This window comes from Sinohyriopsis cumingii, chromosome 12 (assembly GCF_028554795.1).
Source record: "Sinohyriopsis cumingii isolate HCF-2022 chromosome 12, ASM2855479v2, whole genome shotgun sequence".
NCBI lineage: Eukaryota > Metazoa > Mollusca > Bivalvia > Unionida > Unionidae > Sinohyriopsis > Sinohyriopsis cumingii.
The window spans coordinates 105,023,353-105,043,440 of NC_142972.1; the positions used below are offsets into that span (position 1 = coordinate 105,023,353).

Sequence of the window (20,088 nt, forward strand, 5' to 3'; positions counted from 1 at the left end):
CTGCACGTCAACCTTACACACATATCGGAACACTCAGTTAATATCCGACACCCTGTCCCTTCCAGACAAATATACTCGGTGTAGTAATCAACAAAGGTTGCAACAAGAGGCCTTACTTTGTAACGTAGCAAACGTCGACAAAAGCAAATGCTAGAACTAAATACATGACATCTTCTGCCTTATAAATGAAACTGTTTAACATCGTATTTGGTATAATACAGCTTTCGTCTAAACAGGAACTAACTCATCACACTTTCTAACGATGTTTGTGTACGATGAAGCTTTCTAGACTGGTTCCCTGTTTCCTACGCTTAACTCTAGAGCAAAATTTCTAAAACTGGACACCGAAAGGTTATTACTACACATGTGCCATCTGGAGGAGTATGGTGTGGGTATATAGCGTATCAAAAAGGGTAATAACTATCGTTACCTTTGCATTCAGATAATGTTGCAATGTATCATTTTTTCGTTGCATTGCTAAACTATATCGACACACTAACAGTTGTTTTATCGGTACAATGGTAAGACCATTGTTGCAACTGTCATCTATATCGCCTCGACGCTCAGTCATATTAGTTTTGACCGTCCCAACCAAAAAATAAGCCGTTGCAAAATAGTCGTCCCAATTATTTGAATAATTTCGCAGCTGTAAGCAAATATCATTGCAGCGGAATCTGGTTCCATTAAAAGAAATACAAAATCCATTTCAACGACGACAAAGTTGAAAATATCTTTGCAACTATACATTTATCATTACAACGGAAACAATTAACACTGTACAAACAAAAACTTACAACGCTGACCGTTGCCAGTAATTTTGATTTGTTTGTTTCCCAACTATTCTTTCGCCGCAACACTAAAATGTAGTTTATCTGATCCTAAAAGAAACCTTTCCACATTTGATAAGTCTTGCCAATCTCAAAAAGAAATCTCGACCCTCCATAACGTCCTCGCGACCCTGATCGGGGTCACGACTTGAGGATGGGAATAACTGTCATAGTGCGTGAGTTTCATTTTGCCAGTGCGTCCTGATATCGGTACACGGCAAATCGGCGTCATGGTTTCGTTTCCATAGGTAGATAATTTCATCTCGAACAAAACCAATAATAAATGTAACGTCAGTACATGATTAGAAAGAAAATGATAATAAAGAAGAAAATCATAACATGCTTTCAAGGCCCATAACTCTTGCATATTAACTTTTCATATGAATGTTCGAAAAATGGATTTATGAATCAAAATGGTATTCCATTATGTCATGTACTGACATTAAATTGTTGGATTCAATACAAAATCAATTATGGTCATCAACAGCTGCGTGTTACAAGTCAGCAACAATAGTATTTTTATTTAACTATATCAAATACAATTAATTACTTTATTTATATACTTGTAAAATAATTTGTTCATTTTCTTGATTTCACTTATTAGGGTATAAACTCAGAGGACTCTGCGCTCTTTTTACATCTTCGTAGAAATAGTGAACTAAATAAAAAAAAAATTTATACACTTCAACCTCATACCGATGTATCACTGTAGGAGTGGAGGTAAAGTTCGGGGGGGGGGGGGGGGGGGAGATGGTTTTTCACATTAATCTAAGTACACCATCCATCCAAAAAGGCGTGAAAATAAAGGTACGACGTGAATGACTTCTAGTATATGGGCTATTTCATGTCTTAAGCACTTGAATTTTCACAATCTCTCTGAATCCATATGAAACACTTGTAAACGGGTACATAGCCTATTATAATACTAACTTTATTTAAACGCAAAACCGGTTGACTGAAGGTCATTTGGTCATCCTCTGTTCTTTCCCTCAGCAAGTCATATGTGGTAAGAGTACCCATTCTGTAAGAGCATGCCACTTATTTAACGGAACAAATTGATAAACAAGGACTTGTATCGGAGTTTTTATCTATAGCGTGTTTAATTACCGATATCAATGGACTCTACCCTGATATAGTTGCAGACTTTGGGATAATTTATCTCGTTTGGAGATGACGCTAAGCAGAATTTTCTCATGTGCTGGGACAGCACGACTGATAACGGTTACATGAAGTGTTTAGGTATTTAGTCAAGTATATAAAACTAGAGCAACAGTATCACATGTATGTACAGGTATGTTTTACGTTAACTTATGTGTCCCTACATGGTACAGAGTGCATATCAAACCCATTTAGGATCTGCGGGTTGAATGCCATTTAACACATACACTGTGTGGCGTCTTTAGTATATTTGGTGGAGGAAGAGACTGAGAAAACCCCCGGAAGAACCACCAACCCACAGGAAAGCTTTCTCACACACACACACATTAGCCGAGACTCGAATCCACGCGGACAGATGAGATGGCAGTAATCTGTAAAGCTGAATGCCTCAGACCACTCGGCCACCTGGGGCCAAACAAATCTGTTTATTTGCACACACATACACGCTCACGTACACGCACACACTTACACACCAAGACAATACAAGAAAACTGAGCAAAGAAGGAGATATGAAATATAAAATGCACCTATAGTTTCTGAGTATTATCTTGGAATGTATGTAGGTCAGATGACAAAACCAAACATTCAGTTCAATACTTAAGAAATTTTATAACAATTTTTATGACTATTTTAATTTCCGTCAGAACACACTATCACCAAGAGGAAGGTTTAATAGGAATGGCACTGCTAAATTAAGAGGCTTGTCCTGTTTCTTTACCAGGAATGATTAAATGATTTGCTAGAGGAAATTAAATGTTTAAATTTTTAACCTTGCCTAACATTAATAACTGTTATAAATCACTCCCGTGTTTCCCTTTCCTCTAATGTTCCTGATCTTCAGAACGGGGCACATGCAAGGTAAATACTAACTTTTGAGTGATGCCGCATGATATATATATATATATATATATATATATATATATATATATATATATATATTAAAATTATACTTCTGGTATGTGAATTTATATATGCCTTGATGCACGTGCAACAAACGAAGAGAATAAAGTCAAGAACGTTAATATTAATGAAAACAAAATGAAATTTAACATCAATGAACAATAAACTAATAATACATGTCCAAATGATTATAATCTCAAAGTCTGAAAAGACAAAATGATCAATTGCAGAGAGAGAGAGAGAGAGAGAGAGAGAGAGAAGTTAAAGGCATGACCTTAAGAGCAAGATTGTAAATAGAGATCTAGTGAAGTCTTTGACAAAAAGGCAATGCAATGACAGATGTGAGTAAAACTTTACTAGAACACGGAGATTGAGATGACAGATCGAGTACCATTATACATGAACATGCAGATGGAAACGACACATCTGAGAATCACTATATTAGATCGTGTAGATAGAAAAGACAGATAAGATTACCATTTTACTGAAACATGCAGATGACAATGACAGAGCTGAACGCCACTTTACTGGAACAGGCGTAAATGACAGATCTAAATACCACTCAACTAAGCCTTACCAATTTTGTATGCAATCATTTTATGAAATTCTTTAGTTAAATTTAAATCCATGGATCAATGGGTCTCATTTAAATACCTTTCTCGATTTATTTTGTTTATTAGCAAATTACATGCATATTAGAAGGGAGCGGTTTATGTCCCTCTCCCACTGCAATTTTATCCTGACGCAATGAAAAGCCAAGAATAATGGCAACTAACATGGTTTTGATGTTTGTACAACAACATTCTAGAAGTTTTTCGGAATTTATTTATGACCTTTTATTATTAAAGCTTTAAAATATGAAAATGAAAAAATATTCTAATAGTGAGATAAAAATAAGGAGTTGTATTCTTTAAGAGTAAAGTCAAAATCATATCGAAAAGATGCAGACCAGTCTCTCTTTCATACATCTGGTTTAAAAATTGTATCAACAACAATTGCAGACCAGTCTGTCTTTCATATATTTGGTTTGAAAATTGCATCATGACCATTGCTTACATATGCCGTAGCACAGATAATAAGTAAAACAGAATACCACAGATAATACGTAAAACACAATCATGTTTTGTTAAAGCTCGATATGTTTGGTGTATGCATTATTGTTGATTTAAATGAAAACAAAACGTGAAGAAGGAACCACCCGAAAAATTGTAAACTTTCTTGTGATTCAACACAATGGTCCGTTTCTAAAGCGTCTTTAGAATTTATTGATCTCTTTAAATGCTTGTGGGCATTATATGCAAGGACATCAATCTCTTTTTATTTATTTAGAATGCAGTGTATCATAGTGACCCACTGTCGCCATATCTATTCATGCTATCTATATAATTATTAAGTACTATTCTAAAGAAAGAATTCCGATATAAATGATTGTACATGACATCAGTTCTGAATATTCGATTAGTCAGTAAGTTAATATTTCATCTCTGATATCAACTGATGATGACACTTCAATCATCACTACTTTAAATTGTTTTTGTTGTCAACTCACTCGCGACACTTTCAAATATCAGAAAATACGTACAAGCATCCTCAAATAAAATAAAATAAAATAAGCCGAATGGTTCCGACTGACATAAAAAATGAATGCTTATATGTATTATTTGACTATTATGAAATATACCTTTTAAAATTGTTCTTGCTTAATATGCTGTGATACAGATGCAAAAGCATAAATATATCACTTATTGAATTTTCCCATACCTAATGGTATAAACACTTGAAGGCGACGGATTAACAAGGATTAACGGCGACTAACACATCGCAAAATAAATGTTAATAACTAAACACTAGACCAGAGGTGAACAACAAAGAAAGAAAGAAAGAAAAAGAAATAATAAAGTCTTGATACACAAGTATGAAGATTAGACTTTGGATGACTTAAATGTGATTTTATGTTAGATAAAATGTAATGTTAGAAAAGGTCCATTTATGATACGGACAGCGTTCTTTTGCATACCAGGGCCAATCAACGTGGAATGAATTGCCCACTGAACTTAGACACAACGGCACAGTGATCACATTCAAAAGGGCTCTCAAAAACTCACTTATTTCAACTGCAAGAACAAACTTAAAGACCTAATAATATTTCCTACCTGAAATATTCTCAGCATGTTTTTTTTTTAATTTAATATTTTTCTAATTTCATTGTGTTTGTTTTGGTAATAATATTATTATATGTTTTTTTTTATCTTATAGGTGTTGTCTAATGTTGAAAAGCACTTAGAGTTTCTAAAGATTAGGCGCTATACAAAGTCCTCATTATTATTATTATCATATTTATTTCACTTTTAAAATTGGAAAATTGGAAACAAACACGTCTCAGATTATTATTTTGATTCCTAATATAGTTGTTGCTTGTTAATAAAGCTATGCAATATGATTTCTTTTAAAATGTATTTTATAAAACTATGCAATATTGCGTTTTTATGAACTATGCAACGTGGTGTTTTTATAAACTGCAATTTGGCTTTTTTATAAACTATACAATGTGTCGGTTTTATACAACTATACAATGTGTCGGTTTTATACAACTATACAATGTGACTTTGTAAATAAAGCTATACAATATGGCTTTTTATAAACCATACAATGTGTTTTTTTTTAATAAACTATACACTATGGCTTTTTATAAACTATACAATATGGCTTTTTATAAACTATACAATGTGGCTTTTTATAAACTATACAATATGGCTTTTTATAAACCATACAATGTGTTTTTTTTTTATAGAAACTATACAATATGACTTTTTCTAAACTATACAATGTGGCACTTTTATAAATTACACAATGTGGCTTTCTTCTAAACTATAAAATGTGGCGTTTTATACAACTATACAATGTAGTTTTTTTTAATAAACTATAAAATGTTGCGTTTTATAAACTATACAATGTGGTTTTTTAATAAACTATAAAATGTGGCGTTTTATAAACTATACAATGTGTTTTTTTTTATAAACTATAAAAGGTGATTTTATTTTATGCACTATACAATGTGTCTGTTTATAAACTATACAATATGGCTTTTTATAAACAACACAATGTGACTTTTTATAAACTATACAATGTGCCATTTTAATGACGATATGTATAGTACAAGCATAAAGCAATGTACATGTATTTAAAAGAGATTTATGTTTTAACTCAGCTTTATTGGACACATTTCTTGAATGTGAAAACTCCTGTTTAAATGTTCATGAAATATTTTTTATTTTAAAAAAACCAAATCTAAGTTTTGAAATAAGACTAAAGTTGACGTACAAAAAATCTCCTTTTCAAATGCACGTATGTTATATGGATAAAGCATGCACGATCCATATTTTGTTATTAAAACAGTTTCTGGATATAACGATATGTGTTTTTTTAAAAGTCTCATGGAAAATGCTAAATCCGTCACATTCAAGTGTCCTAATGATGACTAGGGTCATAAAAATGGTACAAGATATCAGACAATTGCCGCAGCTTACAGTCATCAGCTGAAGCCAGTCTATCTCTACCCTAACTTAAATTGGTAAAATCAATACAAGGAACCAGTCAAAATGGTTGGAGATCCTCGGATGAGCATCCCAGAGTAGGATAATATTTATGTAGACTGTTGACACTGAGTACTTTCCAGTCTTTTTTAATTTGTTTTCCTTCATTTTAGTAAGTATACTCCATATAATGGCATGCAAAACATTTTATAGTCTAAGCAACATTAAGGGGTACAAACAGTTTATTTCAAATTAATTGTAGCTACTGGACAAAAATATCACGTCCCTTAGAAAAAAATAAAGTACAAAAAAATATCATTGCCATGTTGCACTTTCTATATGCTAAGCGGTGAACTGTAATGTTTTCTTTATTATTATTATTATTATTATTATTATCTTTTTGTGATATGATAGAGTCGGAATATGATGCAGCTGGGAAGCATAATCTATCTGTGTCTTTGTTTGATATGTCCGATTACACGATAAAGTAACGAAAATGACAGTAAAATATCTATACATAGTGTCCTTTTTTCTTGTTGGTTCCTTTGGGCAACTAGACGAAAGACGTCCAAGTTTGGCAGTTATCTATGCCGTTGAATGCACAAAACATTGTTATTGTTGTTCTTGCTGTTATTATTATTATAAGTTTAGCAATGATTTCCGTTTGTCTGAGGTTGTTTTAAATGTTTGCATAGTATTCGCTTGCTGTGTGTGTTCAACAATGGAGCCTTTCACACAATGTTAAGTATATGTAGATTTAAAGATATCCCTCATTTAGATTTAAAGACATCCCGGTGTAAATTTAAAGACATCGCTTATGTAGATTTAAAGACATCCCGGTGTAAATTTAAAGACATCCCTCATTTAGATATAAAGACATCCCGGTGTAAATTTAAAGACATCGCTTATGTAGATTTAAAGACATCCCCGTGTATATTTAAAGACATCCCTTATGTAGATTTAAAGACATCCCCGTGTAAATTTAAAGACATCCCTTATGTAGATTTAAAGACATCCCTTACGTAGATTTAAAGACATCCCTTATGTAGATTTAAAGACATCCCTTATGTAGATTTAAAGACATCCCCTATGTAGAAAGACTGCCCTTTAAGGCTTATTGCAAAAGATGAAGTTTCACTCTGGTGCCTAATATCCTATCAAAGATAATTTGCGAAATGCCGATTGACAATGATTGTATTGAAATCACATCAAGTTTTATAAATATATTATTGTCCTACATAATTTTTGCCGTTGCTGTACAATATGTTTGTACATGTATGTACTTGGTGGCCTATGTTATTGGTATAATAAAGATTCTTCTTCTTCTTGTTATTATTATTATTATTACTATTATTATAATTTTTATTCTAATATCCGCATGTTGTGGTAACTCCTGTCCGTGTAATACGAACCTATCGAAACCAATGACGGGAATGATGTGAATGGTATGATTTATTGGGAAGATGGATATGTGACAACAAAGATTTCGGATCCTTGATACAACCCGTATGTATCAAAATTCACGTTTCCATAGGTAATATGAAGTTTTCATTTCAAGATCAATTTTATCTACAGCCAACGAGGGAGGGTGATTACATTTGGTACGGGTCTTTTTGGGAGGATGAGTCATGACAATGCAGTTTTGGAATACTGAATACAGAAGGGGTTGGTTTAAAATATGGAAATATTCATGATGGCTTTCATCTCTAGCTGACTGAAGAAGTGGTTCAGATAATAATAATAATAATAATAATAATAATAATACATTTATTTCAGCTTATATACTTGATGATACTTACTGCTTAGGAAGCAATAAGATGTATTCAAGGAAATACGTAAAGACAAACTGCACTGCATTGATGACACAGTCAATTAAAATACTTCAAAAGTGCATGTAAACGTACTAACGAATATACCGTCAAGATTACAAAAGTATCGTATATTGAAATAAAAAAAATATTCTGATCTTATTCACTCTCTTAGATACTTATATTAAATGCAGGTTTAATTTCAACATTGCAAACCTAAACGCCATCCATAAAGCGATATGTTTGAATTCAGTAGTTTTATTGCTTCCGTCGCAAATATATGAACGCTCGTAATGCTCCGACATAGACTGGTAAACAAATCTAACAGAGACCGTAGATTATTTGGATCGTAAGAATCAAATGTAAAGATCTGAGTGTTTGAACAAGACAGAACAAAGACCATTCTTCTGAATCGTGTAAATTAGTCCCCTCGCAGACTAATACCTGGCTCAGCACTTGGCAGATTTATGGCAGCGGATGTGAAGCGTTACCTTGCTTCTTCAAGAGGTGTCCGGGATATAAGAACTGTGAGCATTACGAATACTGAATTGATGAGAGTGGTGAGATGACTAAAATTAGATATGGGAAATAATAATAATAATAACAATAATAATAATAAATTATTATTATTATTATTATTATTCAGGTGATAACGTATGAGGACAAAGACATCGCGACGATGATATTAGCTTTTGTTTTCGTTTTATGCATACGCACGTGGGAGTGTGTGTGTGTGTGTGTGTGTGTGTGTGTGTGTGAGAGAGAGAGAGAGAGAGTCTTGGAATGTATGATGCTTTGATGAGGACAAACTTTGAGAGAAATACTTGAGAACTCTATAATAACAATTTTTATGACTATTTGATGTTCTGTCAGAACAAACTAACACCACGTGGAAAGATTACTATAAATGGAACAGGTTTGTTTTTATCCTCAGCGCTCTGTTTTCGATGCTAGGGTATATAATGCACGTGGAGTGTCCTTATAAATGTTTTCCCTCCTCAAAGTAAACATGTGGCTATCATAAAACTATTTTATGGACATGTCAAAATTCTTTGCAAAAATTTACGAGCGACGGCTTTTTTCAAGGAGTCCTTAAGTATACCTTTCAAAAAAGAGTAAAAGAACGCAGAGAAAGAAGAAAAATGTATTTTTTCTCCATCGATGACACTTCAAGAGATGACTATTTGCGGTTGTGACAAATATCACGGAACAATGAATTAGATAGGCTCTTAAGCAATGAATTAGGACGGATACTTCAAAAAAACTTTAGGGCACGTGCTATTATATATATATATATATATATATATATATATATATATATATATATATATATATATATCAAATTAAAACTGGAACATTTAAAATAAAGATGAAAATTGGTCTGCTGTACCCGTGATTTGTATTCTCTTTTTTCCCCCTACCCGTCATTCTCTTTGTTCCCAGCCAACATGCAAGAAATATATTTCTCCTAACAAATCAGTTATCCACTTCAGGCGTACTGTTTTTGGGAAGAGTCATTTATAATCACATTCGATTTTAAATTGTGAAAGCACACATTCAAATAGGCTCTACTATTTACCATATGGTGAAGTAGCTGCTTTCCGTTCATTAGAACTGGATAGGAAATTTCTAATTTCCTAAACTCAGATGAAATTATGTATTAATATAGTGCTTCTTTACGACGTGATATGGCATTTTTTATGTTCAAAATACTAAATATACGCGTGTGAAGGTAAAGTGCAAGATTGCATAAAATCTCAAATAATTAATCATAGGTATATGCATAATTAAAACTTTCGTCATTAATATCTTTGAGTATTGGATAACAACTTCACTGAGGCATCTCTCTCTCTCTCTCTCTTTCTCTCTCTCTCTGTATGCATAAATATCTGTAAATATAAATGTTGGATTACATGTAACAACATTGACACGTTTGTCTAAATAATAATATTTAGTGGACAAAATATCCGTCTATTGCATGACTATATTTTACTTAATCGTTCTGTTTTTAGACCCTCCAAAAATAAACAAAAATAGGCACTAAATAAACAATATAAAACGATAAATAATATTACTTATTTCCCATATAAAATTTATAATTAAAGTTCGTCCCAAAAGTTGTTTCTTATGTAAATTCACCCTCACGATTTTCATGATCTATTGTCACGCAATCATTTTGAATAATAATAATAATAATAATAATAATAATAATAATAATAATAATATAATATTGTTAATAATAATAATAATAATAATAATAATGATAGAGAAGAAGAAGAAGATGATGATGATGACGAAGAAGAACGATAATTATAATACGAAACATCTTTACCTTTTCCATCACATTTCATCCGTTTAGTACCTAACAAACAGCGTATACAATAATGAAAACTAAAATTAATACATCCGTATCATTTTCAATACTTTTTTTTATACTAAAAAGTCTAAGCAGGAAGGGGCCCCGAGTGGCCGAGTGGTCTAAAGCGCTGTCCGTTACGGATCACTGCAATCTCACCTCTGTCTGCGTGGGTTCGAGTCTCGGATTCAGCCAATGTGGGTATGTGAGAAAGCTTGACAGTAGCTTCTCGTGGGTCGGTGGTTCTTTCCGGGGTTTTTCCGGGTTCTTCCTCCACCATTAATACTGGCCGCCATGTATAGCCTATCGTGTGCTGAAAAATGGCGTTAAACTCTACAACAACAAATCTAAGCAGGAAAACATATGACTATATATATATTGGATGTCATTATCATTGATTTATTTATTATTGATTTTTGACTGTCATTGTTTATACAAAGAATATGTTTTCATTCTTGTTTTACCTTGATCACCGTTATCGTTATCAAATGTAAGGAAAAGACCCTCTGGCAAATAATAATAATAATAATAATAATAATGACAACAGAAACAATAAATGAAAACGTACCTTGAGGTTTGACATCAGTGGCCATGGAGCTTCCCAAATTATACAAATTCCAGTTCCCTGAATTAATATCCTGAGACATGTACCCTGTGTTGTATACCGTCCCGAGGGTTAGCCCGGGGGTACGGGAATAATGTCCAGATATGGACGAGTCAGACAGGCCAGAGGCCTGAGGGGTCGGGCTGTCATTTAGAGTTGTGTAGGAAGAATACTTCTGGGAGCCCTGTGTCCCTTGTGGGGATGGTGATCCTACAGTATAGAGGGAATCAGAGTTCACGTTCCAGGCAGCAGATGAAACCGGGGGTGGTGATGAGTTGCCCCCACCCCCTGTGGAAGAAGAGTTCAAGTACTGCCCCGGTGACATGGATGAACGCACTGATGACATGTAAAGAGGTGGCATTCCCTGGTTTAGGTACATTGAGCTGTGACTGTCCGTATAACTAGGTGGTTGCATTGTCAAGAGTCCACTGGACACGGGTGATGGGACGCTATGGTACATACTATGTGAGAGATGCCCAGATAAACCGGCCAGAGGGGAATTGGTCAGCGTGGTTAAGTGACTACTTCCACTCTGTGTAAGATAGTTGCCACTCAGTGTAACACTTGTAGCCATAGGTCGCTCCATATTGTTAAAAAACGCCTCCACGTCTTCTTGCGGCAAAAGATGGCTGGCTTGTTCAAACTGTGTTAGCGGGGTGTTGACCGAGTAGTGGCTTGAGCCGAGATGTGCCGCGAGAAGTTGAGATGATCTGTTACCCAGTGGAGTTAATACTTGATGTTGGACTTGGTACCCGTCCGCCCCCGTCGACATCTCAACTTCTCCATTCGGCGTATGCACTTCTGCATTCACGGAATCGTCATAGTTTTCGCCCGAATCTTGACTAGGGTCGTTGTCAGAGCCAAATTCTGTGGCTGAATAATCTTGGGGGTCCTCAGAAGAATGTAGCTCGTCATTATTAAGTGATGTATCGACACAAGGTCCATTTTCAGTAGTTACAACAGCCGCTTCTGCATGACTTTCTGACATTTCCAACATGGCGCGTTTTTGACTGTTTTCCAGTTCCAGAAGAGCTCTGGAACTCTCGTTGTCCTCTTCACACGGAGGTATCGAATTTCCAGGACTGACCGACTGCAGGTTTACATACAACCTTTCCCTCTCATTCCCGACATGTCCCTCTGAACGGGGGCTCGGATTATATGTGGTGGAACGGGGAGAAGTAGGTCCCCTCCAATGTTTTTCCACCTCACCTTGTGACATTTTCTCATCAGAACATCCCTTTCGCCTAGAATTTGCAAATCTGAAGTTGTTTTTCCGTAAGAAATACTTTCACAAGCTCCAACACCTATCCACACCTGCCCTAACGGTAGCATGCACCTGCAACAAAAACATAAGGTAGCACACTGTCAATTTCCCACAATTCCTGAAGTTGTAATGGAGAGCGTTGCAACGTAATTCTAGTACTTTATCATGAACTATTGATTATAATTTTGAATGGTGACTTACAAAATATTTCGCATACAGGTTGCTGGAAATATTTAGTAAAGACATAGTCTTTATCTACATATTTAACAAACTGAAGGTAATGGTATATACAGGATTTTATGATTTTGGTATCAAACACAAGGACATACAATTTAAATTAACTAGCCGACAAATAATGATTTGAACTAAACCTTATCTACACCTCATTTAATTTCACGATACTTTTAACATCGTTAAAATATATTGTCTTAAGCTTATTATTAAAAACAGACAAATGTATATAAACATTGACAACTTTTGATACAAACCCATGAAAAAGATCTTAGACTAATACTCGTGTGCAGGCTACGGTTCTGCTGAAAATAGGCAAAATGGCGGGCGAGTCACCTGCGCTATGGCTGCCATACTGTCTAACGATTAGTAACTTACCGTCCAGGTAACATCATTGGTAGGCTACCACAGGCTAAGTCACTGAGTTTCATAAAGCAACGCCCAGTTTAGAAATAAATCCTTGCTGTGAGAAAAACCCAACTTTGCTAAAGAGCGAAAAAGCTAGTGAGAAAAATTATTGTCGATGCCATGATAAACACTGGAAACGGTTAAGCCGAGCTATCTCGACCTATGCGACCGTGCTGGAATAAAAATCTGATCTAAGAATGATAAAATTTTATCGCAGCTAGTTTGTGCAATGGAGGACCTATGTTTGTCTGGAGAATGTGATAGCGAATTATAGGCCATATTGACAAGGTGGCCATAAACGCGATAAATCAACACGTCGCTCTTGAATTACCATAGTCACTTTCAGATAAAGTCCCACAAACCCCGAGATATGCTGTCCTTCAGTTCTACATCTAGATGGCTCTTTGCAAAAATTACAACGCAAGATAGCGAAGGCAAGCAAATAGGTGCGCTAACCTCTAACCCACAGCTAATTTGCATATTTCATGCTCGTATATGGCCACTTAGGTCAACGCTGTAAAATGGTTATGTTGTAAATTCCATAGTCTCTCATAGTTTAATTTCCAAAGTGACAATATAGATCCGATTGTAAATATTACTATGTCAGACAACTTTACCTGCCGCTTCTGATAAGATTCGCTGAGATAAAACAGGGAGAATTAGCTCCCGAAGCTTGAGCTGGGAAACAACTCGATAAATTCAGAGCGGGTCTGCCAATCCCAGGCAGGTGGCCTACCAGTCCAGAAGGACATGACACTTTGCTGATATGACACAAAGACGTTCTACAAACCTGCGAGAACGGACGCATCTGTTGGATCAGAACTATGACCGGGCTAGTTGTTGAGGTACCATACACTCGTGTCTAAGCCAGCGCGAAATCGAAATTTTGGTGGATCCCTTTTCACCTGGACACCAGCTTTGCGCAATGACACAGTCGAATCACAGGTTTTGCGGATTAATATTACAAACGTTTGTGTTCGACGGCTGCCGGGTGCTTTGTCCTGCAATGGGTCTTTCGCCAGCTACCGGGGAATGTAAGAGAGCTGTTATAGTCTTCATTAGCTGTGGCCATTTTATTGATGCTCTGTGACTCTCTCTTACTCTATGCAGTATGGAATTTACCTCAGTTTGACATGTACTTACAGACCCTAGCTAAATTAAACACGACTTCGCCCTATCCTATTTCCTTGGTCTCGGTCCAAAAATAATTAATAATTTCATCGATGAAAATAGAAGTGAGTGACATTTGGTAGGCAAAGTAGTTAACTAAATGGGGAAGGATCGCATCAAAGGCGTGCATGTTAAGCGATTTCTGAATCATAAATCAGTTTCTAAACAAATATTGGATTTAGTTGGGACTTATCAAACAGAGAGATATATTTCCTACCATGTATATGTTATCAATGCTCATTTGAGTCCCCAAAGTTTTACTTACCAAAAATACTACCAACTTTATTGTGGTTAGGGTCATTTACATACCATGCGGGTGGGTGTTCACATGACAAATGTAATTGGTGATTTACACGTTTTTCTGTGCACGCTGCTGTAAATATAAGTGTTTAGACTGTATCTATTTTGGGTACACAGAAAGAATTTATGGCACTCATGTGGTTTTTAATATCGGCATCTGTCAACACCGGTGAGTCTTAGATTGCGCGCGCGGGTCAAAGTTTAGTGCCACGTGACCACTATGGCGACGAAGGATGTTGTCAACCTGCTATGAAATGTGCTTCCTACATATACTTTCAATTTAAAGATTGCATTTTTTAATTCAACCGTGACTAGCAGTTGCATGGCACAAAATAAACAAACCGAAACATTTGTAGATGCAGATACGGCCACGCATAATTCACACTCTTTATGCCAATTGTTTTTAATTGCACATTTACATAAACTACTGATGTAACCTTCAAAATGTCTGCAAGCTCTTTCAAAGAGATGATCACATTTAAAGGAATTCTTCCATCTAAAATTTTATTTATCAAAATACTCCCTTCTGAGATTTTTTTTTTTTTGCTTTAAAAATTTACAAGAAAGGGCCAATTGAATATAATAAATCTCACTGCACATCTTAGCAACCGGTGACTTCCGCCTGTAAATATATACCAAAATAACCACGTTTTGGCCAATTCAGAAATTATGAAAAACAACTGAATTTGATAAAAAAAATTTAAAACCTCATTGCACATCTCTATCAGAACTTAAAAAATATTTGGATTATACTTCCAGATGTTTAGAAAAGACGTGATGACAACAAAGTGACTTCTCAAAATATCCAAGATTTTGACAACATTTTAGGAAGTATAAAAAAATGAGCGTGAGGAAAACAAATTAAACACCTCATTGCACATTTGCTGCACCGCTTGCTGTAGAAATTAAATAAAATCCACAAAGTAGTTAAGTAGTTTAGGAGGAGAAATGACAATAAACTTCTTTCGAAAATGTGACTACAACATTTCTATAAAATCTTCCAGTCGGTTTCATAATAAACACGATTTTCTTTGACACGGACAGACCGACGAACAAAGGGACAGCAGACACTCTATCAATCATAGTATCCCCATATATATATATATATATATATATATATATATATATATATATAACAATTTTTTCTGAGTGAATGCGAGGCCCCGGGTAGATGAGTTTCGGCTCGGCACGTGTGGATATGTGAGAAAGAATGTCGGTTTCCCGTGGGTAATACTGGCATTGAACCTACACAACCAGAAACCTGAATGAACACATGTATTTAGGAGACAACATTATTATCTAAAAGGTGATATTTTTGATTTGAAAAGGGCTATGGTAGTGCTAAGGGCCGGATGGGGTGGGTGAATGAATGATTTGAAAAGGGCTATGGTAGTGCTAAGGGCCGGATGGGGTGGGTGAATGAATGATTTGAAAAGGGCTATGGTAGTGCTAAGGGCCGGATGGGGTGGGTGAATGAATGATTTGTAAAGGGACCATCAAATAATCAATTTGGTGACAAATCGTAGTTCTTCCAAAGTTATCGATAAAGACACAGACAATGTTTCATTAGTTATCATAAGTATAATTAGACTAAAACAAAGCTACAAGTAGGATTTTGCATCGATTACATTATGTTCGCATTCTGTTGTCATTAATTACACTGACACGTATCGCTGTCCATCCTATTTATTTCCCCCACATCATTTATCATACGCATTGCGTATTCGTTAACTTCATATACAATTATGAAGAACCTATAGGAGGGTGGGATCTGTGTTCAGTTCAAAGCAAATTGTTACCACAGCGAAATTTACATTCCAACAGTATGCCTTGTTGATTTTGCATGTCGACAATTTTTACAACTTCGTAATTACTTTTCATGTCTGGAGAGTAACTATGAAGTAACGAAGACGCGAAAGTAAAAATAAATGAAAAGATAACGATTCCTTGGATTTATATTAAGCTATATTGTGAAATTAGATTTTGCTCTCCCTCCCTCTCTGTAAGTATGCGCGCATACAGACAGACACACATAATGTTATATTTAACGGAGATAGTGAATGCGACACTTCGTAGAGAAAACAGTCTTTTTATCTCTCCTTGAAAGATAGTTTAATGCCATTTGTTTATTTCAGAGAATATTCAAGTGGTGTCCCGAGCGAACGGCATAATTTTTTTCCGTAGTGGTATGGAAAAAATATTTGAAATATGGTATGCCGTTCTGTGACTTCAATAGTTCTTTTACGCGCCCCTCCCCCTCCCCCCCCCCCCCCCGCAAAGTTCATCATGATTTATTTTAATTATTGCATTCAATTACTCGTTTGTTGAAATAAAAATGTGAGGAACAAAAGCAGAACCATTTATGGAGGGAAACATTTCTGATAGTACAATGATTTGACAATTCCGAATCTTTTACAACTTCCAGAATTGTTGCAAATACAATATTGAACATGCTTGATTGTATCCCTGATTCAAGAGATATTGGTTGATATATTGTTTCCCCAACAATAACAATTTATCAAGAAATTAACAATAAAACGTAGGAGACATTCCGTAACCATTTGTTAAAAAATGTATATTCACGTGTGGAATTTTACGTGCAAATGTGGAATGAACAAAGCTTTAACTAGGATATGAACCTCCGATTACGTACATTGCAAATTATATATCTAAGGAGTTAAGTACATGACAAAGTTTGTTCACGGAGTTATGTACATTTCAAAGTATGTTTATGGAGTTATGTATATTTTCAAAGTATATTTATGGAGCTATGTAAATTTCAAAGTATATTCATTGAGTTTTGTAAATTTCAAAGTATGTTCACGGAGTTATGTTAATTTCAAAGCATGTTCACGGAATTATGTAAATTTCAAAGTATGTTCAAGGAGTTATGTACATTTCAAAGTATGTTCACGGAGATATGTAAATTCCAAAGTATATTCATTGAGTTATGTAAATTTCAAAGTATGTTCATTGAGTTATGTACATTTCAAGGTATGTTCAAAGAGTTATGTAAATTTCAAAGTATGTTCACGGAGTTATGTCCATGTCAAGCATGGTCACGTATTTATGTACATTTCAAAGCATGTTTATAATTCCTGTAGATACTGCAAATGTTGCAATCTTTCCAAGCATATTTGCGACTCCGAACATAAATTAACCATAGGTCTAAAGGAGAAAACAAGAGGCTCAAGGATCAAAACGATCCACTCTCTCACCTGTTACAGGCGTACAAGGTATACATATGGGCAATTAGTGTACATGACCACACTTGACAGAGAACCACGGGGCTTAAGGCAAAAGTATAATTCACATATTGAGGACCTATGTTAGCGGGAAGCGATATATACTAGGAGTATTAAAAAAAGTTCTGAATGTGCGATGGCTCTACAACAAAGTGCTTTCCCTCAAGTTACTACCCATGTACCTCTACACATTTTCTTAGTCTGATTATCCAGCCATTAAATACTTTTATGAATAATAATAATAATAATAATAATAATAATAAACCACTTTATTTACCGATGATAACACATTTAGTCATGAAAGACACATTTGTCATGTGGTCTTCAATTTTTGTTCCAGTGTGGTCCTCGATTATTCACCTTTTGGCATGTTGTTTTATAAACGTGGAAACTGTCATTTCAACAGCACGGCGGCTTTCAAACCATCTGCCCGTCAGCGAATCTTTGGCAACGGGTTTCAACCCAAAATTACTTGGAGTTAAATCAAGGCTGTATGAATGATGTAGCATCAGAGCTGTACAGAGGATGTGGCATAGCTAAATCAGGGCTGTACATAGGATGTGGCAGAGCTAAGTCAGGGCCACATGGAAGATGTGGCATAACTAAATCAGGGCTGTATGGAGGATGTGCCTTAGCTAAATCAAGGATCTATAGAGGATATGGCAAAGCTAAATCAGGGCTGTAATGAACATGTGGCATCGCTAAATCAGGGTTGTAATGAGGATTTGGCAAAACCAAATCGGGGCTGTATGGAGGATGTGGCATAGCTAAATCAGAGCTGTATGGAGGATGTGGCTTAGCTAAATCAGGGATCTATAGAGGATATGGCAAAGCTTAATAAGGGCCGTACTGAGGATGTGGCAAAACTAAATCGGGGATTTGAAACGATGAAACCGCCTCAATATTGTCGGATATAACAGTTATTTACTTCCATATACATCTTCAAAGTCGGCCTTGGTATCAGGCAAAGAGTACCTCACGTGTAACTGCAGATTCACTGTCGGCATCCGTTAGTCTCCAGAGACGATGAAAGTGCACCCATGAGAGATGTCCCGGTTGATGGTTGTGCAGCGTCTGCTGTGGCTATGTAGCCCAACACGGGAGTGGCAGTCCTTGCTGCACTTGAAGGTTGCGTCTGGTGTGCGTTGGAACTTCTTCTTCCTCTGCGATCGCTTTTCATCAGCTAGCAAGCGTATCATGTCCTCGCCGGCTTTCAGACCAGTGATTAAAGCATGTTGCCAGCTGGACCTGTCTAGAGCAAGCTCTTCTAGGTGTTGACATCGATGTCAAGGGCTTTCATGTCGCGACTGCAGACATCCTTGAAGCGGAGATGTGGCCGTACAATCGACCTTTTGCCAGAAGAACGTTTCGAATAAAGAATGTCTTTGGGGATCCGTCCGTCATCCATCCGACGTACATAACACAACCATCTGATGCTACGTTGGCGGAGGCGTGTGACCATACTGGGAATCTTGGTACGTTCAAGCACCTCGTTGGTTGTTACTCGATCGCTCCAGGTGGTCCCGAGTATGCGTCGGAGGCATCGCATTTGAAAGGCTCCCAGTCTTTTTTCTTGTGAGGCATACCGAGTCCAGGTTTCACTGGCGTACAAGAGAGTGCTTAACACGCAGGCACGGTATAAGGAGATCTTAGCGTTCATCAGGGTCACCATACTGTTTTACACACACTCTGGAGAGAGTTGTTGATGCCTTTCCGATCTGCTTGTTGAGCTCAGCATCGAGCGAGAGGTTGTTGGTGATGGTAGAGCCGAGGTACGTGAACTGACTAACCACCTCAAGTTCGTAGTTGTTGATGATGATGCTTGGGAGGTCCACGTCCTGAACCATCACGTTTTTATTTTTATGTTGATGGTCAACCCAAACTCATCGCATGCTTTAGCAAAGCGGTCCATCAGGCGCTGTAGCTCAGCTTCTGTGTGAGTTGCTAGCGCAGCATCGTCTGCAAAGAAAATGTCCCTGATGGTTGCTTCATGCACTTCGCTCTTTGCCTTCATTCGTGCCAGGTTAAACAGTTTGCCGTATGATCACGTGTGTAGGTAGATCCCTTCTGTGGACGTCCAAAAGGCGTGCTTGAGCAGGGCTGTGAAGAAGATGTCGAAGAGCGTGTCGGCAAGGACAGAACCATATTTCTCTCCACTGCTGATGTCAAAGGGGTCGGATGTTGAGCCATCGTAGTGCACTGTGCCTTTCTTGTCATCGTGGAAGGACTGGATCATGCTTAGCAGCTTTGGAGGGCATCCAAATTTCGCCAGGATTGTGCAGAA

The 20,088-nt window shown here is 36.3% G+C and overlaps 1 protein-coding gene across 6 annotated transcripts in view; it reads right to left on the bottom strand.

Annotated features, from left to right (window-relative positions):
- The window catches only part of LOC149787176 (uncharacterized), a 56,313-nt gene extending 42,148 nt beyond the window's left edge, over positions 1-14,165 (bottom strand). The window contains exons 1-2 of one of the 6 annotated variants that reach the window (XM_089977679.1): positions 13,880-14,165; positions 11,151-12,522 (exon numbers count right to left, since the gene is read on the bottom strand). In XM_089977679.1, the coding sequence (XP_089833805.1) occupies positions 11,151-12,405 (1,255 nt within the window). In that variant the 5' untranslated portion in view covers positions 12,406-12,522; positions 13,880-14,165. The other 5 variants (XM_089977682.1, XM_089977681.1, XM_089977677.1 and 2 more) reach the window with 5 other exon arrangements.
- Between the last annotated feature and the right edge of the window lie 5,923 nt (positions 14,166-20,088).